The 12432-nt window shown below is 46.5% G+C and overlaps 1 protein-coding gene across 6 annotated transcripts in view; it reads right to left on the bottom strand.

Moving 5' to 3' along the window:
- Window positions 1-12432, bottom strand: part of LOC139275011 (ETS-related transcription factor Elf-1-like) — a 256795-nt gene that overhangs the window by 117086 nt on the left and 127277 nt on the right. For all 6 annotated transcript variants that reach the window (XM_070891865.1, XM_070891871.1, XM_070891868.1 and 3 more), the window contains one exon: window positions 1055-1220. In XM_070891865.1, the coding sequence (XP_070747966.1) occupies window positions 1055-1220 (166 nt within the window). The remainder of the gene's footprint in view (window positions 1-1054; window positions 1221-12432) is intronic.

Below are 12432 nucleotides of genomic sequence, written 5' to 3'. Positions count from 1 at the left end.
GTTGTATTTAATTGTTCTTTGGCATCATCCTTTCAATTTTTAATACCTGTGTGTTACTTTTGTCTAATTTTTTTGTCATAGAATCATAGATTCATAGAATGATGCAGCACAGAAGGAGGCCCTTTAGCTCATTGTGCCTGTGCCGGCTCTTTGGTAGAGCTATCCAATGAGTCCTACTCCCCTGCTCTTTTCCAATAGCCCTGTTAATTTTTATCCACTTCAAGTATTTATCCAATTCCCATTTGAAAGTTACTATTGAATCTGCTTCCACCATCCTTTCAAGCAGTGCATTCCAGATCATAGCAACTCACTGTATATAAAAAAAATGTCCTCATGTCACTCTGGTTCTTTTGCCAATCACCTTAAATCTGTGTCCTGTGGCTACTGACTCTTCTGCCACTGAAAACAGTTTGTCCTTATTTACTCTATCAAATCCCTTCATAATTGTGAACATTTCTATCAAATCTCCCCTTAACCTTCTCCGCTCTAAGAAGAACAACCCCTGTTTTTCTAGTCTCTTCATGTAATAGATGTCCCTGATACCATTCTAAAATATCTCCTCTGCATCCTCTCTAAGGTTTTTACATCTTCCTAAAGTGTGGTGCCCAGAACTGGTCACAATACTCCAGCTAGGGCCCAACCAGTGTTTTCTAAAGGTTTAGCATAACTTCCTTGCTTTTGTACTATATGCCTCTATTTATAAAGTTATGGATCCTGTATGCCTTTTGAACAACTTTATCAACTTGGCCTGCCACCTTCAAAGACTTGTGTATGTGAACCTCCAGATCCTTCTTTTTCTGCACCCACTTTAAAATTGTACCATTTAGTTTATATTGCCTCTCCTCATTCTTCCTACCAAATAGTCACTTTAATTCTTTTTCATTTTCTCTTGTTGCATTTGTCTTTATTGTGACCTCATTCATTTCCTTTAAGTTCTGATGTTTTCTGATTTATTTTCCATTTTCAAATTACATTCCTTGCTGTTTGTGCAAAACCTTTCCCTCTAATCCCAGTGATATCAACTTGCATTAATACAAAAGGAGAACAAACCAACCTGTGATGTCCTCGCCAATAACCTGTTCTTCGACGACGTCCAGTGAACTGTCATTAATCATTCCATTAGTTTCTTCATCGCAATCAAGACCAGAATAGTCATGTAGCAGGTCTGCATTGGGTACTTGCTCCACAATGACAGCAGGGAAAATACAAGGACCGCCAAGCTGCAGATAGCAAAATAATAGAAGGGTTGTTGAAAGTTATATGACCTGAAGTTTAAATTCATACTTATCATTATTGACAAGACTATGGGACTGAACTGTCTGCCTAAAAACAGTTCTGTTCATGCCGGCCTGGCAGGTTCAGTAATTATAGTGCAGTACTGCCGATCCTATTGCTGCAAGAAGAGGGCACTAGTCCTAGAATCTGTGGCTCCGCAGTCACCACCTAATACAAAATCCAGCTACAAATGATTCCTTACAACCACCAGTTAAAAAGTTAAACATTCACAGCCTGAAATAAATCACATACATCAAAGGCTGTGGCTGGAATTCCAGTCACTGTTACTATGTAAACGGCGTCAATGTCAAGTGGCCATATCTATGAAGCCAGCTGTTATGATAAGAAATGTTCCCTGTTCACAGCCAATGGGGATTCTGCTTATCATCCAGTTTTTAGTAAAGGGACCTGATAACTTATGCCAATTCCAGAGGGCAGTTCCTTCTGCTTATCTATCAGCACTAGATCTTAAACTAAATGATTTTCTTGCTTTTACAATTGACTAAAAATGATCTCTTTTCTAATAATTATGCGACAGTGGGAACAAATAATGATGCTTCTGTGTAAAAATGTTATATTCTATTGCAATGGCATTTTAATATTCAAATTTAACTATGAATTAACTTCCAGCCTTTCATATGGAATCACCATCTATTTTAGAACACAGAGATGAGGAGGAGTGATAGCTTAAAGTTAAAGCTAAAAATCCTGGCCAATGTTCCCTTTTAAAGAATGGGGGGAAAAATACACAATGGTGTTTATGGTCATATATCACATCATGAGTGAGGGCCGACTCTTGGCTTCTCTTGTTTGTGGTTTGAAACAAAGTTTTATGGAGTTGTGTCAGCTGTGCTCTCACCGCTAAGTCAGAAGGTTGTGGGTTCAAGTCCCACTCCAGAGATTTGAGTGGCTACTTTAAGCTGACATTGCTAGACACAAGACTGGAGTGTCAGCCTGTGATCAAGTTGCTGCAATGGTACTGAGGGAGTGCTACACTGTCGAAAGTGCTGTCTTTCGGATGAGATGTTAAACCAAGATTCAGTCTCCCCTCTCAGGTGGATGTAAAAGATCCCACGACACTATACAAAGGTGAATTTTCTAGGTGTCCTGACAATATTTAGCCCTCAACCAACATCACTAAATAAATTATCTGGTCATTATCTCATTGTTGTTTTCGGGAGGTTCCTGTGCATAAATTGGCTAATGCGTTTCCAACATTACATTAGTGGCTACATTTTAAAAGTACTTCAGTGGCTCTAAAGCACTTTGGGACATCTTGAGGTTGTGAAAGGTGCTATATAAATGCAAGTTCTTTTTTACAAAGTTGTCCCAACAGCAATGTCAGGCCAATTCAGTAAAAGAGATACCACCGACTTGTCAGTCCTCGAGTGGTCCATCATTTTCATGTCTCTGACCAACTGACTTGGCGCGAAAGCTCACAGAAATCATGACATAAACTTAATTTTTTTCAAGCAATGGATTATACCTCAATACCATCTATTTTAACACCATCACACATAAGCAAATATAACCTGAATGTATTCACTCCAACAGAAAAGCTACTGGCAGACTTAGACCATACGTATTTTTGTTTCTTGCACTCTCTTCAAAACTTACGTTCCTGTTCACTCCGTTACCTCATTTCAATAATGAGATCAAAAGGGGCTATAAACCCAGGCAGAATGAAATTCTATGTCAAAACACTTAGCATCACATTTAGGATGGCACAAATATGCCTTCAACTCCCCCAAAATAGTTTATATATAAAAACATTGCTAGTTGATCATTTTATAAACATAAAAACATAAGAATATATAAACATAAGAAATAGGAGCAGGAGTAGACCATACGCCCCCTCGAGCCAGCTCCGCCATTCAGTAAGATCATGGCTGATCTGATCATGGACTCAGTTCCAATTACCCGCCCGCTCCCCATAACACCTTATCCCCTTATCGTTTAAGAAACTGTCTATTTCTGTCTTAAATTTATTCAATGTCCCAGCTTCCACAGCTCTCTGAGGCAGAAAATTCCACAGATTTACAACCCTCTGAGAGAAGAAATTTCTCCCCATCTCTGTTTTAAATCGGCGGCCCATTATTCTAAGATCATGCCCTCTGGTTCTAGTCTCCCCCATCAGTGGAAACATCCTCTCTGCATCCACCTTGTCAAGCCCCCTCATAATCTTTTCGTTTCGATAAGATCACCTCTCATTCTTCTGAATTCCAATGAGTAGAGGCCCAATCTACTCAACCTTAACTCATAAGTCAACCCCCTCATCTCCGAAATCAACCTAGTGAACCTTCTCTGAACTGCCTCCAAAGCAAGTATATTCTTTCGTAAATATGGAAACCAAAACTGCACGCAGTATTCCAGGTATGGCCTCACCAATACCCTGTATAACTGTAGCAAGATTTCCCTGCTTTTATACTCCATCCCCTTTGCAATAAAGGCCATGATTTCATTGGCCTTCCTGATCACTTGCTGTACCTGCATACTAGCCTTTTGTGTTTCATGCACAAGTACCCCCAGGTCCTGCTGTACAGCAGCACTTTGCAATCTTTCTCCATTTAAATAATAACTTGCTCTTTGATTTTTTTTCTGCCAAAGTTCATGACCTCACACTTTCCAACATTATACTCCATCTGGCAAATTTTTGCCCACTCACTTAGCCTGTCTATGTCCTTTTGCAGATTTTTTGTGTCCTCCTCACACATTGCTTTTCCTCCCATCTTTGATTCATCAGCAAACTTGGCTACTACACTCGGTCCCTTCTTCCAAGTCGTTAATATAGATTGTAAATAGTTGGGGTCCCAGCACTGATCCCTGCGGCACCCCATTAGTTATTAAAGATTTATTATAAATTGTATTATTTGTAAGGTGTGGGGGGGGGGTGGGTTTCAAAAGCACATTTTTTTTGACGTTTGAAATATTATGCGCTAGAAATTCCGTTGTGCTCCCTTTGGGGCGATAACTTTTGAAAAATGAGAGAAGTATCGGCAGGTGATAATCTGTTTTTCACTCTGGAAACTTCAGCTTTAGCGCTCCAAGAGTGAAATTGAGCACTAACTCAAGTGCTACCACTTCTCTTAGGGCGGTAAAGTGTGTGAGAGGGGCAGTAGTGGCAGACCGCTGAAGAATGTTCAGTACAGTGCTGCCGACATCACAGACTTCTTCACTCGTTTAAAGGAAAGAGCCATTGATGGTTTGCAATATTCTTCTTCTCACTTCTGTGGGGTTTCTGCGATTTCCATTACAGCCCCAATCACTCAGAGAGTGGAGGGCAGCAATGAGCCAGCAGAAACATTCAGTAGGCACTATTCTGGTGCAAAGAATAAAGTTTGCCCTACCTGATCACCACTGCCTTTAATTATCGCTCCCCAAGTGTTCAGCCGAGGTGACAACGCCTCCTGTCACTGCCATTGTTGATGGCAGCGATGTAGCAGGGGGTGGGAGCGAGTATCACATCTGGGGCGGTAACGGGGCACTGCACACCTGATGACATCATAATCTGCGAGCCGCAAGAGACCGAGGCGGTAAGTGTTAGTGCCAGCGCAAAACCGCCAGGGAAGTTCACGGGCGTCGGTGAATTCACCGCGCCCATTCAGTAACCACTTAATGCCCCATTATCGCCCCTTGCAGGTGCTAACAAGGGGCGCAAAGCAGCCAAATTTCTCTCCCCATATCTGAGTATACAAGTACAAAAAGGGATAATGTAATAAAAAGTCCATATTTTTAAAATATGTTTGCCCCATAAATAAGAACAATCCAGCTCTAAGATTTGATGCTGACACTGCACAACTGATTGAGCAATATACTCTTTCGAGCTCATTGTTACGTTTAATACAGTACTATGTAACTTCGTGGGACACTCAGGAGAACAGATTGCAGTGCGAACCTGGACCTGTGGGTAAATCAAAAAAAGCTAGCCACCGCAGCAGCAGAATCAACAAGTCTCGAGAGGGCGACAAAACCAAAGTGGGCGACATAATTAGGTGTCATTAGAATGCAATAGCTGATTGGTGGTATCTCTTGGAGCATGGTGGAACCCAGTGGAGGGGTCGGGACCCGAAAGCAAAAGCGGGAGAAGCAGAGGTCAGAAGCAGTGGGGTATGGGCGTCGGGAGCGGCGAGGAGCGGAGGTCGGAAGCGGCGAGGAACGGAGGTCGGAAGTGGCATGGAGAGGAGGTTGGAAACGGCGAGGAACGGAGGTCGGAAGCGGCAAGGAACGGAGGTCGGAAGCGGCGTGGAGGGGAGGTCGGAAGCGGCGTGGAGAGGAGGTCGGAAACGGCGTGGAGCGGAGGTCGGAAGCGGCAAGGAACGGAGGTCGGAAGCGGCGTGGAGGGGAGGTCGGAAGCGGCGTGGAGAGGAGGTCGGAAACGGCGTGGAGCGGAGGTCGGAAGCGGCAAGGAACGGAGGTCGGAAGCGGCGTGGAGAGGAGGTTGGAAACGGCGAGGAACGGAGGTCGGAAGTGGCATGGAGAGGAGGTTGGAAGCGGCGAGGAGCGGAGGTCGGAAGCGGCGTGGAGAGGAGGTCGGAAGCGGCGTGGAGAGGAGGTTGGAAACGGCGAGGAGCGGAGGTCGGAAGCGGCAAGGAACGGAGGTCGGAAGCGGCGTGGAGAGGAGGTCGGAAGCGGCGTGGAGAGGAGGTCGGAAACGGCGAGGAACGGAGGTCGGAAGCGGCATGGAGAGGAGGTTGGAAGCGGCGTGGAGAGGAGGTCGGAAACGGCGAGGAGCGGAGGTCGGAAGTGGCATGGAGAGGAGGTTGGAAGCGGCATGGAGAGGAGGTCGGAAGCGGCGTGGAGCGGAGGTCGGAAGCGGCGAGGAGAGGAGGTCGGAAGCGGCGTGGAGAGGAGGTCGGAAGCGGCGTGGAGAGGAGGTCGGAAGCGGCGAGGAGAGGAGGTCGGAAGCGGCGTGGAGAGGAGGTCGGAAGCGGCGTGGAGCGGAGGTCGGAAGCGGTGTGGAGCGGAGGTCGGAAGCGGTGTGGAGCGGAGGTCGGAAGCGGCGTGGAGCGGAGGTCGGAAGCGGCGTGGAGAGGAGGTCGGAAGCGGCGTGGAGCGGAGGTCGGAAGCGGCGAGGAACGGAGGTCGGAAGCGGCGTGGAGCGGAGGTCGGAAGCGGCGTGGAGAGGAGGTCGGAAACGGTAAGGGGTGGAGGTCGGAAGTGGCAAGGAGAGGAGGTCGGAAGCGGTGTGGAGTGGAGGTCGGAAGCGGCGTGGAGAGGAGGTCGGAAGCGGCGTGGAGCGGAGGCCGGAAGCGGCGTGGAGCGGAGGTCGGAAGCGGCGAGGAACGGAGGTCGGAAGCGGCGTGGAGCGGAGGTCGGAAGCGGCGTGGAGAGGAGGTCGGAAACGGTAAGGGGTGGAGGTCGGAAGTGGCAAGGAGAGGAGGTCGGAAGCGGCGAGGAGCGAAGGTCGGAAGCGGCTTAGAGTAGAGGTCGAAAATGGCGAGGAGCGGAGGTCAGAAGCGGCAAGGAGTGGAGGGACCGACGAGGTCCAAAGGTTGAGACCGGCGAGGTCCGGAGGTCGGGACGGGCGAGGTCTGGAGGTCGGGACAGGCGAGGTCCGGAGGTCGGGATGGGCAACGTCTGGAGGTCGGAAGTGGAGAGGAAAGGGCAGATGAGGCATGGAGGAGCAGAGAGGTCAGATGGAGCAGCATGGACAAGATCAAGGGAAGGCAGATAAAGGGAAGGCACAGCAAGGGCCAATAGCGAGGCTGTGATGTCGTGAGGCTCACATTGCGTACTGTGAATTCCATGTAGAAAGAGGTCCTGTGGGAAGAAGGAAGGAGGAGAGTAGGGGTATCTTTGAGTTTGTGTGTATGTATTGGCACATGCGGCGGAACGTGGTCTCCAGTCGTCTTGGATCCCCTTGCCACTGGACCAAGACCTTGCTCCATCAAGCCCGTGTGGTGGCTGGTGTGCACCGCACGTTAAAAGAATTCATGCACAGGCAACTTCCACCATTTAAAATGAGTTCATCAGTCACTTGAGTACTCATTTTTAGTGTGGAAGCAAGTCATCCTCGGCCCCGAGGGACTACCTAAGATGATGATGATGTTGATGACTATGTAAAAAATTCGCTGACATTAAAATAATTCTCAGAAGAAAAGTATAATAATATAATTTCTGTGTATCAGTTAATTACTTTTGTTAGCTTTCAAATAGATTTATCAGGGTTTGTTTTATTGTATTTTATGAAGTGCTGGCTTTACAAAGTTGTGCTCCCATCATATGAAGCACCACTTGGGAGCACTATTTCATGAAATCAACCCCTACATATTGTCTTGAAGGAACCCTATTGTAATATTTGAAGGCTATTAAATCATAATTTCCTTCACATTAATTCCCCTTCTCCAAACTAGAATATTCAAAAATGTGACACTGTACTAACCTTCAGATACAGACATAACAAAGGGCTCAATTTTCCCCAAGCCCATTTTCTGGCGTATTGCCAAAGTTACGCCAGTTTTTCTAGGCCAGAAATAATTCGCCAAACTTTCTCCGATGTATAATTCGAATTTGGCGCCGCACAGCGTGTCCAGTCGCCTCGGGAGGCGGAGCCTGCTGACTGCGCTACACCTTCTACACATGCGCGGGAAAGAAAATTAAGTTTTTGACATCGTTCCAATGGACGCATATGCTCAGTACAGCTCGGATTTGGCAATTAGCCATTTTTAAAGAGCCAGTTGTGTGTGTTACAAGTACTATGTGAGAGCATTGGAAAAATCGCAGCCGCAGCTATACAAGATGCAACGCTGTGCAAGGACCAAGAATTTCTTACAGGAAGAAGTGGAGGCACTAGTTCCTGTGATTGAGAACAGATGACAGTAGCTGGACACCAGCAGAGGTCACATAAAAGTTCCACCAAAAGAAATGAAAGAAGAAATGGTAGGACCTTGGTCAAGTAGTTAGTGTAAGTAATATTTTAATTTATTCAATGCAATTGTAAATGTGACCAGCTGTATATGTCTCACCCAGCAGAAAGATACCCTCTCTAAAAAGTTGCATTTTCATCTTTGCAGAAGAAAGTGGCACACAACAAAAGGGAAAGAACTCGAACAGGAGGAGGCCCGGAAAATCTGCACCCATTCGTACCTTTGGAAGAGCTGGTCGCTGCTTTGATGGGTCTTGCCTGGAAAAAAGCAAACAGTACTGCACACGCTGGGCCCACACTCGAGGGACAGGGTAAGTCCTGCAAATTCATCGTGGCACTTCAAATCAACCTGCTGCCTGGCCTGCGATGTATGAGCCTACTCATGCCACCCATCTTGTCCCCTCCTCTGTTGCTAACCATTTGACTGTTCTGTTATATTTTGCAAAACTTGAGGCCAATCCTGACGATGCAGAAGAAGATTCAGAAGCGGACGAGCCAGAAGAGGAGAACATCTTCCAATCCATCCATGGGGGTGAGGGGGAAGGGATGGAGCTGGATGAAGCTCCCACTGTTGTACTGACTTTGGAGGAGGTGCCGCGCATGGTGATGACAGCCCCTTCTGTGACTAGTGGTTTGAGTGTTGGTGGGACATTCCATGGTTTCCCACCTTCCGAAATTATGGGTTCCAGCGGTGTGGTGTGAGCCATACCCATGGGGAGGAGGGGAAGGAAAGCTTGACCGTGCTCTCCTGAGATGCAGCATGTAACAGATGTTATTCAGATGACTCCTGGATACCATCAGTGGGCTGAGTGATGAGGTAGCGGGACTGTGGGGAGAAGTAACAACACTCTCACGAGAAATGGGAACGATATCCGGGACCATCAGTGAGGGAATAGTGACCATGAGAGAGGGAATGTCAGAGGTAGTGCAAACCACGTCACTGGCCATTAGGGAGGGAATGTTGCAGGCCGTTGAGACACTGTCAGGGCGCATGAGGGATGGCACGTTGGAGTTAGCTGCTGCAATAAGGGAACACGCCCAGACCCTGCGTGCATTGACAGAATCAACTGCTAGGCCAATCCCCACACCAGCCTCTGAATAGCTCAAAGCCGGGCCCTCCAACTTGCCGCCAGGGCCCACCAACTTGCCACCTGGCTCCGACACCCCCCACCCTCAAGAGGTGTGCAGTACCCGAGATGTTAGAAAGAATAAGCTTGGTACCAAGCCCAGAAACACTGTGCCACCGCCTGCGGGCAGGGGTGGTGGAGTGTCCAAGGCCAAGCGTAGCGGGCAATCTTAGAATAAGGGGGATGAGAAATGGTTGCAGCCTTTCTTTGCTGCTGCTGTTGTTATTATTATTGTTACTGTTATAACTGTTCTCAAATTAAAAGTTTTTTTGTAAGTTATGTAAATTTACAAGTTTATAAGTGGTCTTAAAGTTTTTAAGTGATCTTAAAAAATGATCTTAAAGTGAAGTTTGATACAAGAATAATTTTATTAAAGTTAAGTTATTGTAAACTTTTGAATAAAATATATTTTACATTAAAACTGAACAGTTTCAAACAGTAAACATGTCCACGTGGAATAGTTGTCGCTGAGCCCTCAGGGTCTCCTCTCCCCCCACCCCCCCTTTGAGTCTTGTGACTTCTCTCTCTCTCTCCCTCCCCCTCCCCGGGCTCCAAGCCTTCCAATCGGCGCCTCGCTCTCTCTCTCTCCTCTCCACTAAACCCCCCCGCCCCGCCCCACGTCTTGTTTTGTAGCCAAACCCCGAGCCACTGTGTCCGGGCACAAGACCGATTCTGCCGGCCAAACCTACAACCCTCCAGGCCTTCTTCAAGATGTTCGCTGGTGGTGTGTGAGTGAATAAAAAAAAGAGAAAACTTGTGAAATCCAACAAATTTACACTTCTACGTTGACAGATTAAAAAAAAGTTGAACTTTATTATTGATTTTGACAGTGTTCTTGACTCCCTCCAAAATCTTCGATTTGAAAACAATGGCGTCTTTCAGCGCAGATTTGTGAATGTGCGCTGGTTTTCTTAACTCACCAGAAGGTTTTTTGGGAGTGGCCAGATATGCTGACCTAAGAGAAAAAAAATGTTGGCTAAACTGCGAACAATTGAAAAAAACTGGCGCAGACATTTTGACGTAAAAAAAAAAACTGGCCTAGAAAAATCATAACTAAGTCAGTTACGCCGGCGCAGATCGCAGGGGGAATGCTTGAAAAAAATAAATACGCTAGAAAAAATGGCGCGCGCCAAAAATCGCCGCAAATGACCGGGGAAAATTGAGCCAAAGAGTTAGCAAATTACAAGGGATGCATCAAAGTGAAATTCTATTTCACGATCCCTTTCTTACGTGAGCTTTTTTTGTGCCAATATGGATTTGAATTCTTCAGAGCAGTTACTTTATTAACAGTTATCATGGATTGTTTAATGTTGCAAACACATCATTACTGAGTTACTGATCCCAGTCACAGTGGCAAAAAGGACACTGCAATTGGCCTCAGAAAACCCCAGGTTATGGAGGAGAAAAATTGGCTAAAATCATACCAGGGATAAGGTATTTCAGTTATGTGGAGATATTAGAGAAGTTGGGATTGTTCTCCTGAGACCAGAGAAGGTTTAGGGGCATTTAATGGAGTTGCTTAAAAGTGTCCTTCTTAAATTTGGCTGTCCTCAAACATTTGTCACCATCCTCCACCTGGTTCACAATGACATGCAAGCCGTGATTCTTACCAACGGATCCACCACAGACCCAATACAATTGCAGACCGGGGTCAAGCAAGGCTGTGTCATCACACTAACGCTCTACTCAATCTTTCTCGCTGCAATACTTCATCTGACCTTTAACAAGCTCTCCTCTGGAGTGGAGCTAATCCACAGGATGAACAGGAAATTGTTCAATCTCTATTGCCTCCAGTCCAGAACCAAGTTTGTTCCAACCTCTGTCATTGAATTACAGTATGCAGATGACGCTTGTGTTTGTGCACACTCGGAGGCCGAACTCCAAACCATCTTTGACACCTTCACTGAAGTGTACGAGAGACTGAGCCTTACATTAAACATCCGTAAGACAAAGGTTTATCTACTAACATGCCCCCCGATGCACAATACCGGCCCCTGATTATCAAGATCCATGATGAGATCTTGGACAGCGTGAACCACTTTCCATACCTTGGGAACCTTCTGTCAGCAAGCGCAGACATCGATGATGAAACCCAACACTGCCTTCAGTGTGCCAGTGCAACCTTCAGTCGCCTGAGGAAAAGAGTGTTTGAAGACCAAGATCTCAAACCCGGCACCAAGCTCATGGTCTACAGAGCTGTAGTGATACCCGCCCTCCTATTTGCTTCGGAGACATGGAAAACAAACAGTAGGCATCTCAAAGCACTGGAGAAGTACCACCAATGCTGCCTCCGCAAAATCCTGCAAATCCATTGGCAGGATAGGTGTACCAATGTCAGTATTCTCTCTCAGGCCAACATCCACAGCATCGAGGCATTGACCATGCTCGACCAGCTCCGATGGATGGGCCACATTGTCCGTGTTACGTTTTGAATAAAGAATCTGACCAGGTACTGTAAGCTTAAAGTTATGTGTGACCGTAGTCCTTTAAAACAGGTCTCCAGAGTGCCTCTCCAGACTGCGAGGCCTTCTTATGTACAGGTGCTCCCAAGGGATTGTGGGATCCCTTGGGACTCCAAGGGATGAGCCCTCTGGTGGTTAAACAAGGTATTTACAGGTTTACATATATAACAGTCTGCATGCCTGATACAAGACTCCCGAAATAAGCATTCTACTCTGAGTTCTGTCACAGCAAGCGAATTCCAGGAGGGCAAAGAAAATACTTCAGGATGCCCTCAAAGTCTCCTTGAAAAAATGTAACATCCCCACCGAATCGTGTGAATCCCTGGCCCAAGGCCGCTCAAAGTGGAGGAGAAGCATCGTGAAGGCGCCGAACACTGAGTTTTTTTGGCGGGAACAGGCGAAAGCCAAGTACAAACAACGGAAGGGGCATACGACAAACCAAGCAACCCACCCGTCCCTTCAACCACCGTCTGCCCCACCTGTGACAGAGTCTGTAGATCCCGCATAGGACTCATTATTCATCTTCAAACTCATTTTAGTGTGGAAGCAAATCATCCTCGACTCCAAGGGACTGCCAAAGAAAAAGAAGAATATCTAGGCTCATGCATGAAGAAAGGCCAATCAATCAAAGGTGGAGGGTAGCCATTATAGGCAAACTATACATCAGCATGAGTCAATGTCTTCAGGAAAGCAAGGGGAAAAT

Source organism: Pristiophorus japonicus, chromosome 10 (assembly GCF_044704955.1).
Source record: "Pristiophorus japonicus isolate sPriJap1 chromosome 10, sPriJap1.hap1, whole genome shotgun sequence".
NCBI lineage: Eukaryota > Metazoa > Chordata > Chondrichthyes > Pristiophoridae > Pristiophorus > Pristiophorus japonicus.
Note: the sequence above shows the minus strand (reverse complement) of the source record. Positions and strands in the feature narration are given on the sequence as shown.